This window comes from Ptychodera flava, chromosome 21, assembly GCF_041260155.1.
Source record: "Ptychodera flava strain L36383 chromosome 21, AS_Pfla_20210202, whole genome shotgun sequence".
NCBI lineage: Eukaryota > Metazoa > Hemichordata > Enteropneusta > Ptychoderidae > Ptychodera > Ptychodera flava.
The window spans coordinates 6,474,233-6,496,625 of record NC_091948.1 but is presented as its reverse complement, the minus strand read 5'-3'; the positions used below and the strand labels follow the sequence as shown (position 1 = coordinate 6,496,625).

General features: G+C 38.9%; 1 protein-coding gene across 3 annotated transcripts in view; it reads left to right on the top strand.

Annotated features, from left to right (window-relative positions):
• The first annotated feature begins 4,922 nt into the window (after window positions 1-4,922).
• Window positions 4,923-22,393, top strand: part of LOC139121255 (uncharacterized) — a 37,322-nt gene continuing 19,851 nt past the window's right edge. Inside the window, exons 1-5 of one of the 3 annotated variants that reach the window (XM_070685986.1) lie at window positions 4,923-4,976; window positions 5,090-5,504; window positions 13,714-13,851; window positions 16,134-16,846; window positions 17,937-18,594. In XM_070685986.1, the coding sequence (XP_070542087.1) occupies window positions 5,477-5,504; window positions 13,714-13,851; window positions 16,134-16,846; window positions 17,937-18,594 (1,537 nt within the window). In that variant the 5' untranslated portion in view covers window positions 4,923-4,976; window positions 5,090-5,476. Of the gene's footprint in view, window positions 4,977-5,089; window positions 5,505-7,537; window positions 7,767-8,398; window positions 8,593-13,713; window positions 13,852-16,133; window positions 16,847-17,936; window positions 18,595-22,393 lie in introns of those variants that run through there. The other 2 variants (XM_070685987.1, XM_070685985.1) reach the window with 2 other exon arrangements.

Here is a 22,393-nt window from a genome sequence, read left to right as displayed (position 1 = left end):
AGAGCATAGAAATCTCTTATACTTTGAATCAGCCATCCTGCATATTTCTAACATTCATCAAAACCTCATTTCTGTTCCACAACTCATAAAACAGTCCACAATGCAGGATTGGTGTACATTCCAAAAGTACATATATGAAAGACCCCTAAAATCAATTAGTTAAAAAGGAAGGTTAGAAATTTCCCAAAACTATATAACCTCCGCTCCGTTTGGCTCCATTTTTCGGAATTGGAACCTTGGAACCAGTCTATGTATCGGTACCAAATATCAACGCAGTCTGTTCAGCAGTTTTTGACTTTTGTCGTTTACGGAAATGGACGACATCAAACACCGGTTGAAACCACCTCTATATCACAACTTCCAGTGTGATAAAAAGTGGCGGGAAAACATGCTATGGCTATGTAAAACCCGAGTCACCTATCTTTCCTTATGACTAAAAGCAAAAATCAGGATCATCGGATCCGACACTCCAACCAATCAAATCGCTTGAAATAACAACCAATCACATAGAGCCTTAATGTGATAACCGACCAATCACAACACACTCCTATAACGATAGACTTCCTATCTATCTACCATAAACTGAGTCTTAATTTGCCTCCTCCGACATACATTCGCTAGAATGTAACTGAATCAACTAGATAGACTAAACCAATCCTCGGACGACGGAGACCCGACATCGTCTATATAATGGACGCATTTGGTTCACTTTCAACTTTAGAGATGAAGTCAAGAAGGACCGACAAGTGACCAAAAACTCATCGACAAGTAAAATAAAAAACGATTTTTGAACTTTCGCCATTCAAACACTACTTTCTACTTTCTACTATCTTTGTAAATATACAGTTTCGAAATAAAAGAACAGTTTCAAATCAAAATACAGCGACAAAGAGATCTGAAGCTACGACAACTAAAAGTATAAAGAAAGAAACCGACAGGTGACCGAAGTCATTGACAAGTTTAATTTTTTTTTTGGTTTCCGGCATATGTGACACCTTGCTTCAAGATACGATTTCATTGTCGGCCAATATTTCGTACAGTTTCTTCGTTCTGTTCAGTCGATTGTGTTAATATTCACCAAAATAGTAGAAAATGACATTTGAAGCCCAAACATCGAAAAAGAATGATAATTATCCACCTTATCGATCACTTGTCGGTCCTTGTTAGTATGGCCAATAGACCTGCTTCAATACGCGATTTACTTGTCGGCCATATTTCGTTTAGTTTCGTTAATTCAGTTCGGTCACTTGAGTAAATATTCACAAAAACAGTAGAAAATGACATTTTAAAACCAAAACATCGAAAAAGAATGGTTTAATTCAACTTTTCGGCAACTTGTCGGTCCAATAAGGCCAATACAGCTGCTTCAATACGCGATTTCCTTGTCGGCCAATCGTTCTCTTTCTTCAATGCCGTTGTCAATTGCGTTTATATTCACCAAAATAGTAGAGAATGACATTTAAAACCAAAACATCGAAAAAGAATGGTTTTAATTCAACTTGTCGGTCACTTGTCGGTCCTTGTCGGTCTGTTGTCGGTGCTTGTCGGTGCTTGTCGGTGTTTAGTATGTCCGCATGTTTTTTAAAAGGTTCCGCAACTCGGGTCAAATGTTGTTCGACAAGCTTCGCCCGCGGATAAAAATTATTGACCCCGAGCTGTCGATATGATTCTACAACATTACACAGTTACTTTACCCCATTAAAGCTGTACCCACGACAGCAAAAAAGTGGGCATTAACTTGCCTGAAACAAGAAATGGACAACGTAACTTAGCTCCGTTTTGAAGTTATTCGACAAGGGTCGCGGGCCGAGGGGTGTCAATAGCCATATAGGGCAGCTCCTGGCTATTGACACCCGGGTGTCAATAGACACTCCGATATTAGTTATAGCAAGAGTGTAAAAAAGAAATTAATAAATTTATGATTATGAATGTTGATAAAAATTTAATATTTTTGTCATTATAGGTAAGCTGACATCATTAACAGAACAGCCAATAATTACTGCTGAATCGTATAGCCCCTTTGCACTTGTGACCTCTGACCACGCTTGATACACTTGACCTAACCCACTGAAAACAAAGTTGGCCACCAAAGGAATATAAGTATATAGGAAGATTTGCTCCTTTTTGATTATTACATTTCTCTTAAAGGGATAGTTTCGATGTACATGAGTGTGCTTAGTACATAACACCCTCAAGTGACCATTTTGTCATTGATGTCAGCATACCTTATATGCTAATGATTAGTCCACCCCTCACTGCCTCATCAACATCATGCAAGTGTAACGCGCAAATTTTGAATCTATTTAACCCAAATGCAAATCAGATATGTTGCCGTTAAAATGTGAATTGGCTGAAAATGGCCTGAGTTCTCAATAATGCATCACTTTCTTAATGGCCAAGGTGCGCTTTAGGCCTACATGAGGCGTAAACGAGGTCAGTATGATGCTTGACCTGCATGACAACCTGCCCTACAGTGGTAGAAATTTTGGAAATCAAGAAGAAGCAATGAAGAAAATGTGAGTTATTTGAAGGCCTGTGCACTGCATGCTTTGATGCTCAGAGCCGGCCCCCTTCCTAGTACTACATGTATTTACTGTTCAGAGAGACCGCCAAGGCAGCACTGACTGTGCAGCAAGTTACTGTGCAGTGCTTCACCTGTATCTATATTGGATATATTTCTACAACTGCATGGGTGAGTTTTGTGGAAATGCTGATCATCATTTTATGAGTTGAGTGCAGTAGGGTACTTTTGTAAGTATACAATAATAATAGAGAAATATTAAATTGTTATAAACATTATTCATAATCATAAATGTATTATTTTTTTATAAGCTTGCTATGACTGATACCACCTTATGGCCCTTTGGATACATTGGTATATGTATAGCCCAATTATTAAAAATTCATCAGATAACAAAATAAACCAGTAATCAGTGTGTAACTGTCAGCATGAATATGACCAATGCATCCAAGAAGTCCTATGAAATTCAGTCCACACAGTTTTGATATATCTGACCTAATCACAGATATTAAATATGCAAATAAGCTGAAAATCAGTTTGTCATGCCCATCAAACTTTCAGCATATTTAATAGTCGCGCCAGCGGCTTACTGACTACGCATGCGCTCATTCATAATATACTATGCGAGTAACCGGAAGTGTACCCTTCTTTCTCATTGGGCGCCGCCATGTTTTTTTTTTGAGTACTCGTAAATAAACAAATACGAAACAAATTATTATGATATAACATGCCTTTTATAAAATATACCTCTTTTATTAGCCAGTAAATGTTATTATACACCTTGTCGCTGATACAAAGTATCGTTGATACAGATAAACGGAGAAAACTGTCGTGCATATGCAGTCCGGGTCAGCTCCAAAATTGGAGACGCTATACATGCTATACCATAATATTTTCCCCTCTCATTAGCCAATCAGCGGCCAGCGCGCCATCAGTAAAAATTGTATTTCCTGGCAACCTCCACATGCGTCCTTCGTTACGTACGCCATACTGTGTCGAACTCCCGCGCCGTATTCTGTCATAATGTCGAACAGTTGTGTGGCCACTCTGTCAAAACACAATTTCAAAATCGCGTACCAGTTTTATTCTGGCTAAGACAACCAAACCCCATATATCGCTGTGATTCCTAGACTCTGGCTTGAAGTCCTGCGAAATATAAATTGTGTACCTACACAGATCGTTCAGAATACCCCATTTTTATCGGAGATGGCAGCGATACAAATTCTACCGTATGGGGAACAGTTGTGTGGCCACTCTGTCAACACATTTTCAAAATCGCGTACCATTTTTAGTCTGCGTTTGACAACTACAAAACAGGTATCGTTTTAAAGCTCTGACATTGCTCTTCTTTCTTGCAAATGTTATACGCGTACCTACACAAATAACCTTTATAACAGTATTTCTAATAGAGATGACGAACATCCACAAAATGATTCTCGGTACTTGAGCGAAATCGATAAACTGGGGTAGAAATGAATCGTCAATATTTCGAATATTTGTTCACTAATCGGACTCCTTGTTGGACATGACCTTCTGCAGAACACGTGGATTATGTTGACTGTCGAAATTCGTCGAAATTCACAAGCGGCCCAAAACTGCCGATCACACTTGGTGGGTAATTTGTGACCCAGCGTGACCTGTACTTTATTATGATGTAATCTGGTCGATGATTGGCTGAATGCCGGAATACATTATCATAATAAGTCTCCAATTTTGGAGCTGACCGACCCGGACTGATATGAACGGGGCATACGCAAAGAATGCTGGGATTGAATTATAGAAGAGCGCCCCCTGTGTCAATAATTAAATTCAAAAATTGCAAGTTTTTAGACGGAACGCTGTAGTTTTCAGCTTGCAAGTGGAAGGTGGGCAGTGCGGTTACCATTGCAATGATAATTATTGCATAATACGTCCCTTGTTTAACGCCATAGGCTGTTATCATTGTAAAAATTGCCAATTTTTGTCCAAAATTTTTACACGCTACAGAAAATCTATACCTGCCCTGCTGCAGGGTTTGACGTCGTGTAAGTACGTGAACTGCTTTCATCAGAGGGAAACTGGCATAGTTGTCATATAAACGTTTATGAAGTAACAATTACAGTTTATCATGAATCAATACAAATAACATTGCCAATCTTAACCCCTGGCGCGACACCAAGGGCTGAGCCCTATATAATATTACTGAACATAATTTCAAACTGGTACAGTTACACCCAAAAGTCTGGTTACAGAAATCATTAATATTCAAATTACTCATTATAATGTTCATGATTACACTTTCAGCCTCACTAAATTTATGTGTGACCAATACCTGTAGCTGTAAATTCCATGCAAATAAGCCAAAATAATCATCATGCAAATTTGTCTCAATTGATATGCAATCTTGGTAGCTCCATGATGCAATCTACTGCCTCCAGAAACAGGCGCTGCGCGCTGTTCGCTTCGATAGCCCTGCGTACGATGCTTTGCTGCGAAAACGAGCCCTGCCACTCCTTGACGTGTTCTGCTGGGAGTGCCTACCACTCCAATGACCAAGCTACCCGAGTGGCAGAGGCTACGGATTCGCAGCAATACGATGCTGTGTGTTCCCGGCGTTATATCAGTGGCCTCCCGGAGTCCCACCATGTGGTGGCAAGCCGTATAACGCACAGCACGTTATGCAGGGCCAGCGCTGTACTATACTGTGCCTTCACGAAGCCCCCTATGTACTTCTTCGGGAAGCGACGATCGAAGATATGTTAAGATCTGCAAATGAACTTACGTACGAGAGTGTACAGACTTACACCAGTTTCGACTTTGAACATAGTCGCTGATAAACTCATACAGACACATCCAGAGACGAAAAGCGCTGTCGACTATAGCTAATCTGCAAATAGCTAGGCCCACAACTTACGTGTACCCAAAGCGGAGGGCGACAGGGGCGATGTGATAAAGAAGGGATACACCGCTTGGCAGATGCCGGGGGGGGGAAGCAGATTTGAAGGTATGAGAATTTTCTATGAATTGTCAATTTCTATGTCAGACGTACGACCATGCTCTTTGCAATCATGGTATATAGAGTATATTTGACATTTTATCAGACCGAATGAGTACGTGAATCAATCTCAAAACCTTCCTTGTACAAATGAAATACTCAAAACAAGTCCCCAGGCTCTAGCATGTGAGATAATATGGAAACTTGATCAGATCAATGATACTTGTCTTCAAATATGTCGACTTGCACTGTGCAGGTCGCTGTGCTCTCCCTGGCCTTTCGAAATTGTTAGTAAATTTACGAATTGGGTTCAAAAAATATTAGTAAGCAGAAATTTTGTTATTCTGAACCCACCAACTTTCAACAAGCACTTCTGGTACTCAATAGATGATTTTAAGGGGATAGAAATGATGAATGATTCATTATAGACAAAAGAAAATGAAAAATCCCTTTTTAGTTTTTTTGACAATGAACACTCATAGTTTGATACGCATTTTCAAAAGATTTATTGAATAACACAGTACATCATGGGTCATGAATGCTTGTAACATCGAAATGTCTTCCTGGTCTCAATAAAGTGTGTAATTTTGGTCAACGGCCAATGAATGTTATTCAATTACTCTATCTTTATTACACAACATAACATGTTCAAGTATATTGTGACACAAATCATAACTCCCTTTGTGTGTGTACTCAGTGGTTGATGATTATATATATTAATTTATGAAGCGGTCATTAATATTATCAAATATTATCAGTGTTTGCACAAGTTTTAGATGCTAGAAAATCTGTCCCCTGTTTTTCATATTTGGAAAGCTCTGTTACTTTGAAAGTATGCATGTCATCCATAGGTACTAGGTGGTGCCTCTATAGCTGCAGTCATTATGCCATGTTCATCTCTAAAATTCTTTTAAAACAACCACTGATCAGAACATTTGGCAGTCTGTGGTTTCGCACAAATTTTGTCTCATTATAACTGCAAATTTAAGTACGCAAACTGAGACTGGTGATCCTGCTAATGTTTTCTTAGAGACAGTTACACTTTTAAAACGCTGCAGATGATCGTCATTTATTTTTTGTCTGGATAAACTTTTTGGTCATGGGACTGTGCACAGCATTTTCTCTGGATCATAGAAAACTATCAGTATTCATAACATTTGCTGAGACAGTTTTTTGTAAAATATTTTGAAGGAACCTATTAAAATTGGCAAGCTGACTGAAAAATTCAATTTGCAGATCGTCAAATGACAAATCTATGACATGTAAGATTTCCGGCTCGCTTCCACCTCCATGCACAGAAAAACACTTTGCAGTACATGTTCAACCATGCGCGGTCCGGACTGCAGTTCTGCTGTAGTTCGACTGTCTTTCAGGCTGACTGTTCTTGATCTCTTCTAGCTCGGCGGTTTCATTGTTTCGTATTTTTTTCATATCAATTGCCGTTTTTATGCCCAACTTTCTTTCCCAACTGGATACTATCAATCCAAAGTATTTGTAACTGCCCGCTTCCCTCGATCCGCTTCAACAGTCCATTCGGAAAGTTGACAGCATGTGAGTGTTTGGGTGTCTCGAAACTACCGTAATGAGGTGGTATGGTAATGCATGACACACCACTATGAGATTACAAGACCCGGGGATCTTGAAACCTTTTCGCGCATGCTCATGTTATCACAGGTCAAAGTCCAAGCCAGCTATCACCATGTGTCGATGCGCCGATGATAGGGCAGCGTAGGTTTTGAAAGACGAGATATGACAGTATTTCCCCGGAATTCACAATCTTGACCGAAAATCAGGCTTCAAAAATAACAAAATCGTTCGTAAATGGCCGATCGGGCATTCATTTTTTTTCGTAAATTTTCATTTTTGTTCGTAATTTACGAAAGTTACGAGCGACAGCGAGAGCACAGAGGTCGGCTCATATTAATATCCTCATATCCCGGCCGGAGGCCGCAAAACACTTTCACATACAGTTACACCCAATGGCTATTACCCCTCACGCCCTAAATCCATTGACTATCCCTTGCGGATGTCTTGTTATTGATACTTCGTGGAAAACGGGAAGACAAATAAACAATCGTGCAAACATATACACTCCGAACAAGTTATCAAACCACAGTCCCTCCATAGTGGTCAAACGCACTGATCTGCATGGATGGGAATCTTTCAGCTTGAAGTTTGAGCAAGCCGCCGACAACATCGATTCGGGCGTTCGTTGGCGACCGATATGAACGGATACGTTAGACTCTGACTTGATCCGAAGTTTTTATGCTGGTGAGCTTTGTAATACAGTTCCTTTCTCACGATCATGATCGCTCGTTTACTCGATTGGCCCTTGGAAGTACCAAGGAGGTGGTCCTTCCCATCTCCTTGAGGCCACAATCCACCCCGAATTCTCACAAGATCATCCAAGTTTGACGATCGTCTACTGGGCCATGAACCACCACGGGGTCCAGACACTTCGCACCAAAACCACTTCGCCCCACACAACTTCGTCCCAAAACCATTTCGCACCAAAACCACCTCGTCCCAAGTACTACCTCGTCCAACGCACTTCGCCCCAAGTACCACCTCGTACTAAAACCACTTCGCTTACCGTATAGTTCCTTCAACTCGTCCTAAAACATCGATGTCACGATGTATCATAACGTTGTTTTTACCTGCAACTTGGCTACCACGAACCATTTATTCTTCCATGAAACCATACGATTTATTAGAAAAAAGAAACTACTAGGCCTAAATGGTACATTTCAGGTGCCGTGCGCGGTATTGCACGATGCGATGTCATTTTCTCGAAATGTGTACAATTTCAAGATTTCAGTCCTGGGATGGTAGGAAAGGTGGTTAAAACTTCACTGGCAGTGGTTGGTGATTTTCACCTTTAACGGTTACCGATAAATTGGGGAGTTAAGTCGTGTTTTTTTTCGGGTCACAATGGTTTTGGGCGACGTGATTTTGGGACGAAGAGGTTTTGGTACGAGGTTGTTTTGGTGCGAAGTGGTTTTGGTGCGAAATGGTATGGGACGAGATGGTATGGTGCGAAGTGGTTTTGGTGCGAAGTGTCTGGGAACCCCCACCACAGCTGCACAGCTGCTTTGGAGTATGTATTTCGTTCGGGGCGTTCTGAAAACGGGGGCTGAAAAAGCCCCCATTCCGGCAAAAATGTTTACTAGACATAAGAGTACATGCTGGATGGTGCAGCGAAACTTGATACGGAAAAACGGAGCGGATAGGCACAGTCCAGAATCCGGGGTTAGCTGGTCCTCAGACCTCTCTTTGCATGTCTTGGTTTCGGTGTAAGCAATCTGATTCGAATTCGCGGAAAAGATGTGTCGGTCTTTCACGCATTATGGTATGGTCATAATGTTTCCGTGGTGTTCCGAAACTACTAGACCACAAAATACCACTGAGTTACAGTAAAAAAGCGACCAATAAATTTGTGGCCATGCATGATATGTACGCTTCCTCCACACGCGAAACCAAGGAGATGATGTAGATACAAGCACAATCGCACGTGTTCATCAGAGTATACATACGTTTTCAGAACGTCATCATGGAAAACTAGTGAAAATATTATTGGGGGGGGGGGGAGGCAAATACGGAGAGGGCAATCTGAAATTGAAAAATGCTACAGATGAGACAGCAGTGTGAGGGTGGGGTGGGGTGTCACTTGATCTGTAAAATTACTCATCCAGTGAAAAGGCCCAATGTTTCAGCATACAAAATTATTCTAAGAAATTTAAGTGATTCTTAGAATTTTTTCCTCTGAAGTAATTTCAACCACAATGGTCTGAATACAAATCAGTGAAAGCAAACTGTCTCATTAAAGAGGTTGTAACCTATAAGGTGTTCAGTGTTTTTATATAATTCACTGTCAACTTTCTGTACAAATTGAAAAAAAAAGGCTGACATGGGCTAGTCCAGATCATATCATCCAAACACCTAGCCTAGAATCCTTTTCGTCCGCTTGCCTCCGTGGGTCGGAGGTACGGAGGCAAGCGGACAAATAGGATTCTAGGCTACCAAACACCAGAAGATGAGAAACAAAAGCTTTTCTTTTTTGGCCTTTTCCATGTAGTATTTTGATTTTATACTCTAAGATTAATTATTTTTTCATATAAATTATCTAAATGTTCATATTTGTCAACCCAATTTTTTCATTTTTAGCTACTATAGACTATAGTCTATAGAAGCTATTGGGATGGGTATCCGTCCGGCGTCTGTCGTCAGTCTGTATGTATGTATGTATGTATGTATGTATGTATGTAGTATGTCCGTTTGTGAGGCGTCCGTCCACTCAAATATCTTGAGAACCGCAGTACTTACTGATTTGATATTTGTTGTGTAGATGAAAAATACGATTTTGAGAAACCATTTTTTTTAATTTTTTGATATTGTTGAAAATAGGCAAATTAATGCCAAAAAAGGTGTTTTTGGTAAAAAATCTTCTTCTTCATAACCGCTGGTCAGACAGCTTTGTTATTTGGTATACAGGTCCCTAGGGGTAACCCAACTTAGACTTGTTCAAATTGTGATGAAATATGCAAATCTGTATTTTTAAGGAATTTTTTGTCATTTTTGGTCAAAATTTGACTTACATTGTATGTAATTCTTGTACTGTATAAACCCTATCAATTCACCCAGAAAAAAATAATTAATATGATTTTAAATAATTGAATTAATTAGGAAATCATCAAAGCCAAAATAATTTTAGTGTAGAATTATCAGAAAGTTCAACTTTTTTTGACAGTTCATAGTGAAATGCTTACCATCTTGGAGGATTAAACATGTAAAGGCAACTTTCCTGAATCCCAACTTTGACATATTCTGAACCGTCATTTATTGTGCCCTGTATGTTATCTAAAAGAAATTGCTCAAAATAGTCAATAGAGATAGAGATAGAGATAGAGATAGAGAAAGTTCTAATTTCCATTTATGGTTGACTTGGTAAGGATAAAATAAAATTACTTTTTGAGGAAAAAAATAGAGTGGTCAATTAAAAGAGTGGTCAAAGTGATAGGGTTTTTATGGTAAAGCTGGGCTGTATAAAGATTCCTCATGTGCTATTTATAGCAATTATGCAATCTGTGTAAACAGTGCAATGAAAGTGTAACATGATTCCTTATAATGCTTTTGATGACCTTGAACTTCTTAAGTTTCAAACCTTTGTCTCTTCAGTGTGCTTTCTCTGAGTATGTACAGTCTCAACTTATTAAACAGAACTCACAATGTTAATCAAAGATATCCACCTTCTTCATCAATACATGTGTCACAAAAGGTTATTCTCTACATAACTCAACAGAGCTCTGTCAACTGTTGAGTTGCTTGTTCTTTCAAAACCGCTGGTCAGACAGCTTTAATATTTAGTTTACTTGTCCGTAGGATGACCTTAGTGAGATAATTTCATACAGTCAGGAAATACTTAATTTTGTATCCATGTCTATAGTAGCTTCAGGGACTTTGGCCCTATGTTTGTGTATAGTGTGTCCAATGTATTGATGGGAAAAATTGTGGTTGACCAGACTATCTGTGTAATATAAAGAAGTAAGCTTATACACGACAGTCCATACACTCCCGGTATAGATTTTCAGCAATTTCAACTATGTTTGATTTTTCATACTTTTAAAAGAGAGAAACTTTTTTTACTTCCTTTAGTCATCTTACTAGACTGAAAGATTCCGTCGCGTGCGGGTACTCCGGCGCACTGTGACCTAAGACCCGGAGCGCCCGCACGCGACGGAATCTTTCAGTCTATCATCTTACAAGCTGCAAATATCATTTCCTAGTCCTTACAAGGGGAAAGAGCTAGGCAAAATAGCGTTGATTGCGATTTCGGATTTGTTACTAAATATAGCTGCACGCGCACGACTTTCGGACGAATATGCTGAAATTCGGACAAATTTTGACGTTGTATGCGCGGCTGTTGTTGCAGCTTGTAGTCTCAGTCATCAATTCATACGAATAAGTGTGACGCTAAATAGCCATTCTAACACTCGCAGGTTTTATTTTCATCATTTATGCGGAAAGTGCAGACAAATATTCATTTATGCATATTAATGAGAGAGAACAGTGACGTCATTTGCGATCAGTGCTACTGCAACTGTGTCCATAGAAAAAATACCCATGATGCATTGTAACATGCCATATATTCAATAAAATGCATCTTACTGGAAAGATTCTATGCATCAGGGCACATGAACATGTTGAAAAATGCTTTCTATTTTCTCTAGATGTGTGCAGTTATGTCAGATGTTAGGCTGTGTACTTCTAACATTCTGAACCATTTCAATTTTAGATAGAATCAAAATATGATAACTCTTTGTTTTGCAAAAATCATGGTGATTACAAAAAGTGCTGATTTTCTGCAACAACTGGACCATATGGAACAAGTAGTCTTGTCTCACCTGGCAGAGGTAAATAAGCCACTAGCAAAGAAGTAACAATGATGCTGTGTTTTTCATACTGCCAGCTGTGTAACTTCCCGGATGATAACATTGATGAATGCAAAAAGAAAATAAACTTTACTTATACTGTGCTCTCGCTGTCGCTCGTAACTTTCGTAAATTACGAACAAAAATGAAAATTTACGAAAAAAAATGAATGCCCGATCGGCCATTTACGAACGATTTTGTTATTTTTGAAGCCTGATTTTCGGTCAAGATTGTGAATTCCGGGGAAATACTGTCATATCTCGTCTTTCAAAACCTACGCTGCCCCTATCATCGGCGCATCGACACATGGTGATAGCTGGCTTTGGACTTTGACCTGTGATAACATGAGCATGCGCGAAAAGGTTTCAAGATCCCCGGGTCTTGTAATCTCATAGTGGTGTGTCATGCATTACCATACCACCTCATTACGGTAGTTTCGAGACACCCAAACACTCACATGCTGTCAACTTTCCGAATGGACTGTTGAAGCGGATCGAGGGAAGCGGGCAGTTACAAATACTTTGGATTGATAGTATCCAGTTGGGAAAGAAAGTTGGGCATAAAAACGGCAATTGATATGAAAAAAATACGAAACAATGAAACCGCCGAGCTAGAAGAGATCAAGAACAGTCAGCCTGAAAGACAGTCGAACTACAGCAGAACTGCAGTCCGGACCGCGCATGGTTGAACATGTACTGCAAAGTGTTTTTCTGTGCATGGAGGTGGAAGCGAGCCGGAAATCTTACATGTCATAGATTGTCATTTGACGATCTGCAAATTGAATTTTCAGTCAGCTTGCCAATTTTAATAGGTTTCCTTCAAAATATTTTACAAAAAACTGTCTCAGCAAATGTTATGAATACTGATAGTTTTCTATGATCCAGAGAAAATGCTGTGCACAGTCCCATGACCAAAATGTTTATCCAGACAAAAAAATAAATGACGATCATCTGCAGCGTTTTAAAAGTGTAACTGTCTCTAAGAAAACATTAGCAGGATCACCAGTCTCAGTTTGCGTACTTAAATTTGCAGTTATAATGAGACAAAATTTGTGCGAAACCACAGACTGCCAGATGTTCTGATCAGTGGTTGTTTAAAAAGAATTTTAGAGATGAACATGGCATAATGACTGCAGCTATAGAGGCACCACCTAGTACCTATGGATGACGTGCATACTTTCAAAGTAACAGAGCTTTCCAAATATGAAAAACAGGGGACAGATTTTCTAGCATCTAAAACTTGTGCAAACACTGATAATATTTGATAATATTAATGACCGCTTCATAAATTAATATATATAATCATCAACCACTGAGTACACACACAAAGGGAGTTATGATTTGTGTCACAATATACTTGAACATGTTATGTTGTGTAATAAAGATAGAGTAATTGAATAACATTCATTGGCCGTTGACCAAAATTACACACTTTATTGAGACAGGAAGACATTTCGATGTTACAAGCATTCATGACCCATGATGTACTGTGTTATTCAATAAATCTTTTGAAAATGCGTATCAAACTATGAGTGTTCATTGTCAAAAAAACTAAAAAGGGATTTTTCATTTCTTTTGTCTATAATGAAATCATTCATCATTTCTATCCCCTTAAAATCATCTATTGAGTACAGAAGTGCTTGTTGAAAGTTGGTGGGTTCAGAATAACAAAATTTCTGCTTACTAATATTTTTGAACCCAATTCGTAAATTTACTACAATTTCGAAAGGCCAGGGAGAGCACAGTTATACTCAGTTGGCTTCAAAGTTTGATATTCGTTTTTATCCATAGATTGCGTCATCATGATGAAGACACTGATTTTACTGGCTATGCTCCTGCAGGTTGTTGCTAAGGAAAGACAGTCTCGTGACAGACCATTGAATTCTGGGAGGAGGGGAGGCACCCAAGATTCACAAAGATCTTTGGAAGGTAAAATTGTTCTGGCATATCTTTGGTGACCTTTGACCTTTTTGCTCTGACCTCAACGACATAAAAGTTTATCACATGGGTGATTGTCCATCACTTTCTGTCATTTGTAAACTTTTCTATATGTGCAGAATAATATAGTCAGATAATCATCATAATCCACAAACCACTGCTCCAATCCTGTTTTATTAGCTCCGCTGTCAGCGACGCGGAGCTTATCAAATAGGTTGATTTTCCGTCGTCGTCGTCGTCCGTGTTCGTCAACAATTGCCTTCTCCTCTGAAACCGCAAGTCCAATTGCTTTGAAATTTTATATTCAGTTCACTTGGGGTGACCTCACTTCAGTTTGTTCAAATTGTGGTGAAACTTGCATATTTGTATTTTTATGATGAAATCTGGAATTTTGAATTGTTTGGGCAATTTTTGCCATTTTTGGTCAAAAAATGTGTTTCTCAAAAAGTACAGGTCTACCAGCTTTGAAATTTGGTAAACAGGTTTCTATAGATGAACTAAATTTGATCTTTTGAAATTATGATGAAATCTGCAATTTTAGGGGTCTTTCATATAATTATGTAGTTTTGGAAGGTACACCAATCCTGCATTTTGGACTGTTTTATGAGTTGTTGAACAGAAATGTGGTTTTGATGAATGTTAGAAATCTGCAGGATGGCTGATTTGAAGTATCAGAGATTTCCATGCTCTTTTGGGCAACAAAAGCGATTAAAAAAAACATATTTCATATTTTAGATTCTCACATTTGAGACGACCCTAGGCATTTGTCATATGACTTAGTCACATGACTAACTACTTGACCTATTTATACGCGCATTGATTTCAAGACCAGATGTTCTACGTACATGATATAGTAGGTGGCAGAGATTTGTAGTGTCGTTCAAACATGGTCTGTCAGCATGGAAATAAGATTTGTTTGTGACTTCAGTTCAGTTCTCATTGATAATGGTGATGCTTTGAAAGTGGACTGGAACATTTTTTTGTGTCCCACGACAACAGCCTGAGACAAAAGCCTTCCTGAAGATTTTTTTGACGTGCCCCAACATTATCTCACATCTGCTTACTTCAATCAAGTAAACATCTTTGAGTCAATATACAGACTTTGACATTCACATTCCAGAGATTAATTATCCATGATGTCACATGTTACAGTCTTTACTCTTAGACAATGAAGTTACAAGTTTTAGGTTAGTTATCAAGCTAGCACCAGCATCTGTCCTGAGCATGTCCGTGTGTTCTCACAGGAAATTACAGGGAACAAAAATTATTTGAGAAGTTTCTCTCCTTTAAATAGAAGCTATATTACAATTAAAACCTGTCATGAATGGATTGCTCTCAAATGATCTGAAACACAGTTATTGCCCATTAGCAACAAATCTATAGCAAGACTTATGTAAAGTTCATGAACTTACACAAGGTATTAGACAAAAAGATGACCATGACTTTGCTGCCGTACTTGATCATCTTGCCCCCTTAAATTGACTAATATTTATAGACCTTTTTGTAATAAGGGTGGCAGGCAAGATTGGCTTTACGTTTCCAACACCATGGTATTAACCAATTCCTGTGGTGGCCTTCCACTACCAACCTTTTAGCAGTAATTCAGTTTATTCCTACCTTAGCTTCAATTACTACTTTCAACATTTATTTCATTCAGATTTCCTTAGCTCAGTGTATAATTTTGTAATCTTAATTACTGTCAACTTAGCTTTACTACACTTATTCTAACCTCATTATTCTAACACTACTGTAAGTTATACCTTATAACCCCAAAATTTTTCAAGAGATGCATACATGAATTTGTCACTCAACAAACCGTTTACAAATATGTCTTCTGCCTTTTTCTCCATATACATATACATGTCCCTTTTCTCACAAAAATGGGCTTAAAATCGCAATGTGAAAAATATTCTTTCAGCTGTATGTTGCACATTGACTTCGTGGTCTGTCTAATTCACAGTGAGTGGGGTTGTTGATAAATGCCGATAATACTAGGCGGTCATTATGTTCAAGCGCCATTGGCTGTATTTTTTGATAATCACGTACTAATCTATTAACAGTTTTACTGTCATCAGTATCTGTCAAATATTTTCAGTTATATATTTTCACCAACATCTTCATTTCAAAGCACAGATCAAATTATTATAAATGGCATTTCAGTGGCAAGAGTAGCAATTGCATGCGTATAATGTTATAATTACCTTAATTCAGTATTTTTGATATCAAGAGTTCTGAACTGTTTTAGAATGTTCTGTGTTTTTATCTTGTTTCAGGTAATGGGCAGGATTCACCACCTGTGATTGGTTGCAAATCACAAGGTGATTCACCAGTTGCAGTGGACTGGTGGGTGATTTATAAAAAGGCTGACTACAGTGCATTTGAATACTATGATTCTGATGTCAACAACGACAATGGCAACATGAAGCCACTGGGAAGACCGATTGAAGACTATTCTCCACTGTCAACTACTTTTTCTGACCTTACTTCAGAGATTAATGGAGGTCACTCCATATCATATTTTGGTTACAGCAATGAACTTAATCGAGTCATTGATAACTTTCCCATCCGTGGTCACAGCCCTGTGTCCAACGGCTTCATGGCATATGATCCAGAAAGCGCAAATGGATTCTGGTTAATGCATAGCGATCCTTTCTTTCCGCCAAGTCCAGACGGTCGTAAACTTGATGACCCGTCAGAATGGGGCTGGATAAACAGTGCCGGTGACCACCCGTTGACTTACTTCTGTATGACCATCCGGTCAAAATCAGCTTTTGACAAAATATCACAATTCTTAAGTCAACTTAATCCGTTCACATTCCTTGAGCACACAGACCAGGAGACACCAGCAGGTTTATCAGAATTCTTACAACGCAGTAATAGCACAAATGCGCAGATTTATTTGAAGGCTGTGTTTGAAAACTACAAACAATGTCTTTTGTCACTTCCTGGAAATACGACTTATGAAAAGTGTTTGACAGCTGATGAGGTAGGTGAAAAATGTTTAGCTAACTTTAAGAGTTTTAAAGACATTGAAGATCGCTTGCGTTTAATCCAAGTAGGTATACTATCAATTTGCAGGTAGAACAATGTGAGAACAATGTGAGTTTATGGAATATTTTTGATCTCTACTGAGAATTGTCAATGGTAGGTAAAAAAACTGGTGATGAATATGTAACTTGTAAGGCACACTTTGCGATAGTCTCAGTTTAAAGGGACAAAGTCGGCCATTTTTCATGAATTTTGTTTGATACGAGACACTATTTATATTGTTTGACATGCTGAAAGATAATGAATGGGTGACCATGCATATATTCAACCCCGGTTTAGAACGATACATGAAACCAACGTGAGACAGAATAAATGGTCATGACCATTAATTCTTTCTCGCAATGGTTTTAGTTCACATGTCTAACATTTAACTTGTCAAAACTATGAATAGTGTCTAGTATCAAACAAAATTCATGAATAATGGCCAACTTTGTCCCTTTAAGGCAATTTGGTGGGTATACTTTTCTTTGAGAAGCATTACATTTCAAAGGTAATGACAATGAATACCAAGTTTTTAGACTACTTCTGTAATTGGCTTTGACTTGAGAAGATTGGCGGTTATGTGATCATATTGGATTACAGACGTGGAAATTGTTTGACTTATTAAAAATGTATGTTGTCATCATATCAGAAAAGCTTGCAAGTGCCACCTGGGGATGAAATAGTTCAGGCATATCTGAGTAATGGCTAATTTAAAAAATCTATGACCATGCAGTCAGCAGCTCTATGGATTAGGTTATATTGCTCAACAAATTCTATAGATTTTTATCTGATTTCAGATGCTTACAAGGAATCACCTCATTTAGCTTTCTTCAAATCACCATGATATTTGAGGATTTTTGCTTCATTTATGGCCAACATAATCGATGGTCACACATACTTCATTAATTCATTAACCAAAGTTCCTGGCAAACTCATGCAAGTAAATTAAATTTGCTTAGAATTTCAATGGAACGGGTACAGATTATGATTTGTTTTTAGAGGAGACTGAACTTTCTAAACCTTTTCTCAACATTTTTACCTGCTAGGTATCTGTCGGTGATGCATCAAGTACGTTTACTCTTCTCGCAAAGAATAAAGCCATGGTAGGCGACATATGCCTCAATGTTGATGGCACTTCTAGCCCTCATTTGCAGAAATCGCTACTACCACCACTGCGTAACTTCCTCCACATTTTTGCTGTTGTTGGAGAATTGGCCGATGACAAAAGCATTGTCTGCATCGGCGATCTTGAAAACAGCATGGCAAGGCAATCTGATGGGGACTCTTTTGGACTCCGATACCAATCAAGTTACATCAAAGAAAGATCAAGGGTGTTCTCAGAGCCATCTGTGAATCCAAGCGAGGCTTTGTCTGAAGGTAGCGTGGATTACATGCTGCAGAAACTGCTGTCTTCCAGGAATACATCAGAGCTTGACATGTACGGTGGAGTCAGTGGTGGGATGGTGTGCTTCAGAAGCAGTCCTCTGTGGGAGTCGCTCATCGCTAGAGACCTTTACATGGAGGCCAACTGTTTTGACTCCGCAGCGGAGGAAATCCAGCACAAAGTCCATGAGCGGATTAAACGGGGAGGAAAGAGACGGAGCCAAAGGCTAGGTGTTGAGTATGGGAAAAAAGGTGATGATGGCGATGAGGGAGGTGAGAGGATACAGAAAAAAGGGAAAACAGCATCCTTATTTGCAATGGGTACGTATTGAGGAAACACTTCACAATGAGACAAAGCCATTCTTGGGCGAAACAAAAGAGAGCTCTTATTATCATCATGTCAGCCTTTTTTTTCTTAATTGTTCACTTCAAAAACTTATTGTGAAAGATTGACAGTTTGTTACAATTACGGCAGAAAATATATTGTTTATTATCTGTATGATCTAGTTGGATCTTCTGAGCAAAAAAATGGAAAAAAAAAAAAAAACAGGCATCACTGCATAAATTTTGTGAGAAACTGAGAATGAGAAACAAATTTATTTTTCTGGCCTCACTCTTTTGATTAATCAGATGACTTACGCTGACATATGGCTTTGAAATTTGATGTGCAGGTTTTCCAGGATGTTTTCATGTTTTTGTTTTTTAAATCATGACAAAACTACCAATATACATAGTTTAATTGTGCCCTACATAGATGTCAAAACTGAACTAGTAATAAACCCAGGTTCTGTTAAAATATAGGTTAGTATGGGATCAGGTTTGCTTAATGAAGATAAAGATTAGGGTTTCAGAGGAGGACATACCCGGTATGTCACCTACCATGGCTTTATACAGGGAGGTTAGGCAGCGACTCCAGTTCAAAGGTCAATTTTATTTTTATTTCAACTTTTGAACCCCTTGCAAGTGTTGGGTCACATCATAGGGGCATTTCTGAAGTATGAATAGAATGGCAAACTATCACTACGCTGTCTTTCAGTCCTTTCCTTTTGTCCCGGATCACTATTATATCTTTGATAAATATGAACTAGATCATGTAAATGATTCCTGCATGATGCACATGTGTTGTCGTCAACGCAATTCTGTACGTACATACACAACTCAGATACTGTACCAGGGTTCGCGCTAATGTTCGCCACAGTCGCAAATTGTGAATAAATGTCCGATGTGGCGAAAGAAAATTGCTACGCCTTCTTTGCCACGCGTGGCGAAAGCTCATGACCTGGTGCCGTGTTGACACCATTGAAAGTCACTTCAGTCCTGCGATCCCAGACTGACGGTTTCCCGAAGGACCAAGAATTTCGACATGCGGTGTTCATTGTGATCGATCCAAACTTTGTACTGGATTATTTATTTAGCCTACTGTTCTAACAACTAGTCGTTTTTATTAATAAGTCTACGTTATTTTCCGCAATCCAAATTTTCCAGCACAAACGCTGCAAGCATCGTACGAAACATTTGACCCCGGGATTTGACCAGGTACGTCGCGTCAGGATGCAAGCATGAAGGGTTATTTGAGTTCACGCCGGCCAGCATAGCACTATTAGCAGCCACAACGTATTCCAAACAGCAAGCACCATTGTTAATCACGCCGGTTCTGTCACTTTTAACGTATCAAAATAACCCTTAGATCGGTCAGACTATTGAAATATTCAGTCATTTAAATATCGAGCCTTTGAACAAAATAATTCGTTGCTTTGTCGTACGTCAACCGATGATTGACGGCAGAGTTCCTGACCATGCAACTGACAGACTGAAGTGATGGCGGCGCGTTGGACTTTGCCCAGAGCTTAAACAAGTCATTGACAATGACATAGTCCCCACTTGTAATAGGAGTATTAGTCTTAATGGGGCAGGGAACTGTGGTCATTAAGAAGTATCACTGGAGTGTATATGTTCAGATCTATGGACACATAGGTCTATGTCATTGTTCCCAATTTATAACAAGAGGCATGTCTAAGTTATGGTTCTAAATCGGGAAAAAAGATCAGACTTCTAGCTGTATTGGCCAGCCAAGAAATACATATGCGCATAATAAATGAGGTACAAGATGTGACATCTTAAGGTCTATTATCCTATCAAAATTGAAGCGTAAAGAACTTATGGTTACTGAGTTATGCATATATATGCATAATCAAGGTCAAAGGTCATCAAGGTCACGTGACATTTTGGAAAAAAAATTGTATTGCTAATTAATCCATATATGCCAAAATTCAGACCTCAAGCTCTATTGGCTTGCCCACAATTATATATGTGCATAATTAATGAGGTAAAGCATGTGTTGTCATAAGGTCTCCAATCCTACTAAATATAAAGGACATTGCACTTGTGGTTACTTATTTATTGACATAATCATGTATTTTAGGTAAAAGGTTATCGAGGTCACATGACATTTTGTCAAACAATTTCTATCCTATAGTCTATCCCTATATACCAAAAATCATACATCTAGCTCTATTGGCTCGCTCAAAATTAGATATGCACATAATTAATGAGGTACAATATGTGGCGTCATAAGGTGTCCCATCATACCAAATATGAAGGGTGTAGGCACTTGTGCATGTGGTTCCTGAGTTATGGACAAATATGTATATTTGAGGTCAAAGGTCACCGAAGTCACGTGACATTTTGTAAAAAATATTGTCTTGATAAGTTATCCCTATATACCAAAAGTTAGACATCTAGCTCTATTGGCTCGATCAAAATTAGATATGCGCATAATTAATGAGGTACAATATGTGGCGTCATAAGGTGTCCCATCATACCATATATGAAGGATGTAGCACTTGTGGTTACTGAGTTATGGACAAATATGTATATTTGAGGTCAAAGGTCATTGAGGTCACGTGACATTTTTTCAAAATAATTGTATTGCTAAGTTATCCCTATATACCAAAAATCAGACATCTAGCTCTATTGGCTTGCTCGAAATTAGATATGCACATAATTAATGAGGAACAATATGTGGCGTCATAAGGTGTCCCATCATACCAAATATGAAGGGTATAGTACTTGTGGTTACTGAGTTATGGACAAATATGTATATTCGAGGTCAAAGGTCACCAAGGTCAGGTGACATTTTGTCAAAGTGTCTGAGATATCTGCGTGAACGAATGGATCCGACTCACAGATGGACTCACGGACGGACATGACCCAATCTATAAGCCCCCTGGACTTAATCTGTGGGCACTAAAAACTGTGTCACTGCATCCTTTTTTGCAATATGAATATGATGAGAAACTAAATTTTTATTTTTCTTGGCCTTATACATGGGAGTCTATGGACTGCCTTATACATGGGGGTCTATGGAGGTGAAAACTAAAAAGTCCTCTAACACGGCCAAATTTGATCGCATTGTGAAACAAATCGACATGCATCTGTATGAGGTAGGGTACTATCCTTGAACCAAGTTTGAACGAAATCGCTCCAGGCGTCTCTGAGATATCTGCGTGAACGGACGGACGCACGGACACACGCACACACGGACGCACGTACGGACGCACGGACATGACCAAACCTATAAGTCCCCCCGGACGGTGTCCGTGGGGACTAATGAGCATGCGTGAAAAAGTTTCAAGATCCCCAGTTTGTATACTCAGGTCTGTGTACGGTTTTGGTAGTTTCGAGACACCCAAACAATGCAAATGTGTTACGAATGCACAGTACGATGCGATGCGGCTTGCGGGCAGCTACGATTGCCAACTACAAATAGTTTATTGATTGTTCTCAGCTGGGAAAGAAACTAGGTTTAAAATAGCTTACGAAAAAAAGGGCATAAGTAAACCACTGAGAAGTGAACAAAGACGGACGAACCACGGTCTAGACCATGGTCGAACAAATTTCAGCAAGGTTTTTGTCTGTATAAAATGTGAGCCTACAGATGAGTCGGTTGATCACAGATTTGTCGTATTGACGAACTGCTCTTTTGATTTTTCACTGAGTTTGCGAATTTAATAAATTTTCAAAACCTAAGCAATTTTTCAATACCAATAGTTTTCTTTGATACTTTATGGACAATGCTTTGCATAGTCAGGCAATCACTGTAATTTTATCCAGATCACCA